Source organism: Gregarina niphandrodes (genome assembly GCF_000223845.1).
Source record: "Gregarina niphandrodes unplaced genomic scaffold scaffold00040, whole genome shotgun sequence".
Taxonomy (NCBI): domain Eukaryota; phylum Apicomplexa; class Conoidasida; order Eugregarinorida; family Gregarinidae; genus Gregarina; species Gregarina niphandrodes.
Genome location: NW_011646043.1, coordinates 80,274 through 87,383, shown reverse-complemented (window position 1 = coordinate 87,383; position 7,110 = coordinate 80,274). Strand labels below are relative to the sequence as shown.

At 58.1% G+C, this 7,110-nt stretch overlaps 1 protein-coding gene across 1 annotated transcript; it reads left to right on the top strand.

Moving 5' to 3' along the window:
- Positions 1 to 90: 90 nt before the first annotated feature.
- Positions 91 to 6,934, top strand: GNI_146520 (putative polyketide synthase type I; the record flags this gene model as incomplete). Its single annotated transcript, XM_011135862.1, has 3 exons — positions 91 to 527; positions 590 to 6,876; positions 6,912 to 6,934. 3 exons carry the CDS (start codon positions 91 to 93, stop codon positions 6,932 to 6,934), a joined length of 6,747 nt encoding a protein of 2,248 aa, XP_011134164.1.
- Positions 6,935 to 7,110: the final 176 nt, after the last annotated feature.

Here is a 7,110-nt window from a genome sequence, read left to right as displayed (position 1 = left end):
TGCGGTGGGCTAAGAGAACGTGGTGAGGCGGATGTATGCTACCACGCGGTTTCTCTGTTCGCTATCGTTCAGAGTCGAATTACGCGTGACATGGCGCTGCCGCCGCTTTATTTCTTGACCGAAAAGGTGTTTGGTGACACAGGTCGCACACCACACAAACATGCAGGATTGTGGGGTGTGGGTGAGGTCGGCGAAACTCGAAGTCGAACTGAAGATGGGGCTCTCTGCCGTGTCGCCAACATCGACCTTCAAGGCGAGGGCATCGCACCTGCCTCCGTCCTGGAGTTCTGTGAACGGTACGCTGCCACACGTGACGGATTTGAAACGGAACTCATTTTCGAGCAACTACCCGACGACACCAATGTCGGTACTACTGGTACTGGTACGACGAGTGGTGCTGCGGTTGCGGTGACGGCCGGGTTGACAGAGACTGGACGCGTGGATGGCGAGCGGCCAAGTGAAAGTACGGAGTTGACGACGATTGTCACCGAGTCGGTCACCGGTGTGGTAACTGAGCCGGTGACAGAGTCGGAGGGCGCGGCCGCCTTGATGTCGGCCCTTTGCGACGTCGATACGCTGTGCGGTGCAGTCGTCTGGTGTCTGCACCGGCAACGGTCGTCGGTCCTGCTGAGTTGCACATGAAGGACCGTGGCGCGATTACGGCCTTAACTTTGCGTGGACAGAGCCAGAAGACACGCCTGACGCCGCCGAACACTTATCTGGAGGTGCGGGTTCGTGCAGTGGGTCTGAACTTCCGCGACGTATTGAACGTTATGGACCTCTACCCTGGTGACCCGGGCCCTCCGGGCAGTGACTTTGCAGGCACCGTCACACAGGTTGGTCCGGACGTGAAACATGTGAAGGTGGGCGACCATGTCTTTGGTATTGCGCCGGGTTGCCTGAAGACGTACGCCTTAACTGACAGTCTGCTCACCACTCGAATGCCCGCCGGCTTCACTTTCGAAGAATGCGCGGCCATGCCCGTTATAGGTGTCACTGTGGAACACGCACTGGGAACACTGGCCGGTGTCAAGAGAGGCGACGTGGTACTCGTGCATGCCGTGACCGGCGGCGTCGGGCTTGTGGCGTTGCGTTATTGTCTGCAGGTCGGTGCAGAGGTGATCGGAACTTGCTCCAGCGAGATGAAACAGAAATATGCGCGAGAGGCTGGTGCCAGTTGTGTAGCGGACTCAAGAAATGCAGATAGCTTCCGACGTACGGTAGCTAACTATCTTGGCGACCGGAAAGTGGATGTGGTGCTGAACTCGTTCATTGAGGACTTCATTACGCACTCGGTCGATTTCCTGAAGGAGGACGGTTTCTTCATTGAGTTGGGTAAACGGGAGCTGTGGAGCGTTGAGCAGATGCAGGCGGCGAAGCCGGGTGTGCACTACCACCGTGTACAAGTGGACGTGGATATGGAGAAGAATCCTGCTTGGTTCCAGAACGCCCTAACGAAGCTGAGAGACTCGATGGCCGAGGAACGTCTGGTGCCACCTCCGTTGGAGCTGTACAATTTGTACCACCGCGAGCGGCACGGTGTGGCAGCATTCCAGCAGTTGCAAAAAGCGAAGCATATTGGCAAGGTGGTGGTCTCGATCCCCTCGGTTTTCGGTCGGGTTGACGACTGTGCTTCCAGTCGGCCTGAGAGACAGGCGATACTGATTACCGGAGGTTTTGGCGGCATTGGACTTACTGTGGCTCGTTGGTTAGCAGAAGAGGGCGCAACCGATCTTGTGTTGGTCTCGAGGTCTGGTAAACCAAACACGGAAATGGCTAAGCAAGAAAGCTGGAGGCGACTGAGTGAGTTGGAAAGGTTGGGTGCAGTGAGGATACATGCCGTGGCAGCAGCTGCTGAGGATAGTGAAGCACTCATGGCCGCGCTTGCTGGGTTGAAGGAGCAATTGCCGAGACTGCGTTTCGTTTTCCATTGTGCAGGAGTGTTGGATGACAAACTTGTCGAACAGCAAGACTTGGAATCGGTGAAGACGGTAATGAACCCGAAGATAAAGTCAGTCTACATGCTAAGTCGAGCACTGGAGAAGACGCGACTGGATAGACAAGTNGAGCTGTTCATCTGNTTCTCATCCTTCTCTGCACGTTTTGGGAACTACGGTCAAACTAACTATGCTGCGGCTAACTGCGGACTGGACGCGTTTGCGGCGTACCGCACACGTCGTGGCAAGAAGACCGTCAGCATACAGTGGGGGCCGTGGATTGAGCAGGGCATGGCCGCGAAGTTGGCCTCGCATCTGGCTTCGGTTGGCATGAAGGGTATTACGAACGAAGTTGGCCTGGCGGTGTTGCACGACGCAGTCATAAAGTCTGTTAATACGCAGTGTGTCGATGTCTTCCCCACCGTGACATGCGTGCAGGCCTTTGACTGGGATCTGTTCTTCGACAGGTATAGTGAACGGCCGCCCGTCTTGAGCGAAATCGCGACCCAAGCAGACGCCTCGGGACTGAACAAGGCCGCACGCGACAAACTTGTAGCCATGGCGCCAGAGGAACGCGTGAAGTTTGTGCACAATGTAGTGGCCGACACGGCTCGACAGATCCTGGGCACCGCCGAAATGCCGAGCATGGACAGTCCGCTGCAAGAGCTCGGTATCGACTCACTCGGTGCAGTGGAGTTCCGGAATGCGCTGCAGCTAAAGCTCGGAGTGAAACTGCCGGTGACGGCGCTGTTCGATTATCCCACATTGGGCGCGATCAACACGTTCCTGTTCAAGGAGATCGATGCCATGGTTGCAGCTTCTGGCGGCGGGGTGGTCGCGGTGGCTACGGCTACTGGTGCGCCCACTGCGGGCTTGGGAGGCGTCGCGAGTGATCGTTTCGAGCGACTGGCGGTGGTCGGAATGGCCTGCAGATTCCCGAGTTATTGTCGCTCACCGGCATCGTACTGGGATATGTTACTGAGCGGTCGAGACTGCATGGTTGAGGTGCCTTTCGATCGTTGGAGTGTGGACACAGTGTTCGATCCGGACCCTGATGTGCGTGGTAAGTGTTACGTGGCACAGGCTGGCTTCATGGCCGACGTGGAATTATTTGATCATCGTTTCTTCAACATTTCGGCTGCGGAGGTAGCTTGTTTAGACCCTCAACAACGGCAGACTCTGGAAACAAGCTACGAGGCCTTTGTCGACGCGGGATTCAATCGTACCACGTTGGCTGGACAGAGCTTGGGGGTGTACATAGGTTGCTGTAATACGGACTGGCACTTTGTGGATGCGACCGCTAACAGCGAGAAGGTTACAACTTTCTCTTCTTCGGGAGGTGCTACTTCCTTGATTGCGAACCGTGTATCGTACGCCCTTGGATTAACCGGTCCGTCCCATACAGTGGACACGGCGTGTTCATCGTCGTTGGTGGCGGCTGACAACGCGTTTTACGCACTCCGTGGTGGTGCCTGTGAGGGCGCTCTGGTAGGAGGTGTGAACTGCATGGTCACGCCACACCTGTTTGTTCTTCTGGGGAAGTCGCGTATGCTGTCGCCTACTGGTCGCTGCTACACGTTCGATGCGAGAGCTGACGGTTACGCGCGCGGTGAAGGCGTCGGTGCCCTTGTGTTGTTGCCCGTTTCGAAAGCGAAGGCCCTTGGTCTCGCGGCGTACGCACTGGTTGCCGGTTCTGGTGCAAATCACAACGGCCGCAGTGCCTCCGTGACGGCGCCTAATGGGCCGGCGCAGCAGGATGTGATTCGGCAAGCCATGCGCCAGGCTGGCGTCGAACCCGGGCTTGTGAGGTACGTAGAGGCACACGGAACGGGCACCGCCCTGGGAGACCCCATAGAAGTAAACGCACTGAAGGGCGTCTTCGCCCACGCCGTAAGCAATCGAGAGCCACTCATCGTGGGCGCTGTCAAGACAAACATCGGACATCTGGAGGGTGCCGCGGGCGTCGCAGGACTTATCAAACTCGTTCTCGCTCTCCATCAACGTCAAGTCCCACCCAACCTAAACTTTCAGACATTGAACCCCCATCTTGACCTGTCCGGCTTCAACATCGCCTTCCCGTACAAGACTAAAGCTCTGCTGCCCACGGAAGGAGTGATTGCTGGTGGAGTTTCGTCATTCGGGTTCGGCGGAGCTAACGCACACACTCTTGCCCTCTCCGTGGACGCTGAACCGGACCTCGCCCGCAAACCAGACCTACCCGGACGGACTGAAGGAAGGGCCCTGGATACGCAAGTCCGAACCCAAGTCGGTGTTCAGGCCTTTGGAGGACGTCGACTGTGCTTCGTGTTTGCTGGTCAAGGTTCGCAGTATGCGGGCATGGGCAAGTCGTTGCAGAGCGAAGGTTGTGAGGCGGCGCAGAAGGTCTTCGCAGAGGCGGAGCGTGTTTCGGAGGCTGAGGATTTGTTCGGCATTGGTGAGGGCGCGTGGGTGCGTATTAGTGAAGTGCTGTGGGGTTCGAGGTCGACCGAGATTGATCAGACACGGTTTGCGCAGGTGGCTGTGTTTGTGCACCAAGTAGCCCTGTTTGAAGAATTGAGACATCGTGGGCTGCGACCTCAGGTCGTGCTCGGACACTCTTTGGGTGAGTTCGCCGCCACCGTGGCTGCTGGAGTCTTCGATTTCGAGACGGCGCTGAGGCTGGTTGCGCTACGTGCACGAGAGATGGCATCCCTCGACCCCGCCGGCGGCGAAATGCACGCGTGCCGCGCAAGTGCGGTGAACGCACGCACTGTGATCGCCGATCTCGGTCTTGCACACACGTGTGCTCTCGCCGCTGAAAACGGGCCCAATAGTATCACGCTCTCCGGAACGGCTGCTGCCGTGCGGAAGGTGCTCGAAACACTCAAAACCACAAGCAAGAAACTGGACACTTCGCACGCCTTCCACTCTCCTCTCATCGCGACTGCGACTGATACCTTGCGTCCAAGCTTCGAGCAAATTCTAACTGGACGGAAAGAAGTACGGGTCGAGGGTTCGACCGGCTCAAGCGACCTGCCGGTGTTCGTGTCGACGGTGCGGGGAACCGTGGTGGACGCGGCAGAGTTGGCGAGCACGGAGTACTGGATGGCTCACATCCTGCAGCCGGTGCTGTTTAGTCAGGCAGTGTCGAGTGCAAGCGCGGACGGCAAGTGCGCTGTCTTCTTGGAAGTCGCCCCGAGGGCTGTGCTGAGCAAGGTGGTGAAGCCATGTTTGCCACGGGCGAGTGCGGGCGACACGAAGATCTTGGCGGCGTTGGATCCCGCGCAAGACGCAAGTGAGCCGGCACAGATAAAGGCTATTGCCGCCGCGGCATTCGTGGCGCACACACATGTGTGGAACCATGTTCGCAGCCACTGGGGTTATAGCGGACATCCATTCTTGGGCGACTGGCGAGGTGTGCAGCGCCAGACTGTAACCGACCCACGTGGTTTGAGTGTGATACAGCTCAGTCTCGAGCACACGCTCGATCAAGAAGCGCTCGACTACGTCAATGACCACGTCGTCTCAGGTATGTGTCTCATGCCGGGAGCCGGCATTGCCGAAATGGCCGTGGTCGCAGCCGCTCGGCACCTCAATTCTTCCTTCTCACAAGACCCACTCAAACTCGGCCCGCAATGGCTTAGTCTCCGCTCGGTCCAGTTCCTTACGCCCATGGTCGTCCCTGCCCGCGTCACAGATGCCTTCCGCGTCCGACTCACCCGCAGCCAAGGCGGCAGCGGGGATCGAACCGGTGACCTGGTGATTTCGAGTTCCGCATTCCAAGATGACTTTGTCCACAACGCGACAGCATCAGGCTGCGCAACCATGGAACCGCCCACGGAAGCGACGTGCCCCATCGGCGAGGCGCAGGAGAGACTAGCGAATCTGCAGTCTCAGTTCCCGCAGGAAGTGGACGTGGCACAGCATTACACCACGTTGGTGAACGTGGGACTGAACTACGGACCGCGTTTCCAGACACTGAAGGCACTACACGTGGGGGACGGCGAAGCCGTCCTCGCCCAGTTGCATTCTCATGCCTACTACCAACGGACGTCGGGTGCGGCCAGGACCGCTCCCAGTCTCATGGAGATGGCCTTCCGTACGGCGCCTGGAGTTCTTGATGGTGCCTTCCAGGCCGTTGCGGCTGTGCTTGCACGTGCCGGAGTGCGTCAGGGTATGGTGCCCGTGCTGCTCGAAGATGTCTCCGTGGGTCGTGTCTCTGCTGGATGTGTATTGCACTGTCACGCGGTGCTTACAAAACGTACGGCACGCACCGCAATCGTTGCGCTCCGTCTATTCAACCAGTGGGGCCGGCTCGTTGCGCGTTTTGGCGGAGTAACACTCAAGGCCGTGGATGCCGCCCCTGTGCAGTTCCCGCGAGAGCTGTACTGGAATACCGTCTGGATGAGAGTGGACCAACTGACGGACGAAGATGATGATGGGGAGCATGATGATGGGGAGCATGATGAAGACCAAGAACAAGGCAAAGGCAAGCAGGCACAGGGCGGGACCCGGAACCTGGAAGGGGAGACGGTTGTCTCCGATACTGGCGCTGAGGGCGAAGGGGTTGTTGAAAATTTGATGAAGGTCGCAGGTTCGGTTCTCGCGGGAGACTGGTTGTTTGTGGGCAGCAGTGGGGTTGCGGAGTTGGACAAGGCAGAGAGGATGTTGGAAGGCGCGGTACGTGTGACGCATCGGGCGCCGCCGAAGAACGACACGGAGGCAGACATTGTATTGCGTGAGCGACCGTGGACGGCAGTGTTTCAACTGAATGGGTGCTGTACGAGTGAAGGGTATGACGAGTGCGCGGTGTTGGGTGACGCTCTGATGCTTTTCAAGGCGTACGGACGGTTGTTCCAGAATGCAGAGAAGGATGTTGCGTTGCCGTTGCTCGCGGTCGCGACGGTTGCGGCTTGGGCGGTGCCAGCTCTTGGACGTTCTGGACGTTGCGTAGGTGGAGGTTTGCTAGGTTTCGTCCGCAGTGCTAGACTGGAGGTGGACAATATGATGTCGCGTGAACCGCCTTTCGCTTACATAGATTTGGAGGTGGCCGGTTGCGACAATTTGGAGAATTTCGCGCGCGTGTATGCCAAACATCCCCGCGAGGCGGAGTGGTTGGAAAATGGTGGGGAATGGCACGTGAGTCGACTGAAGCAGCAGCCACTGGCGCAAGAACGCGGACCCTGTGGTGTTT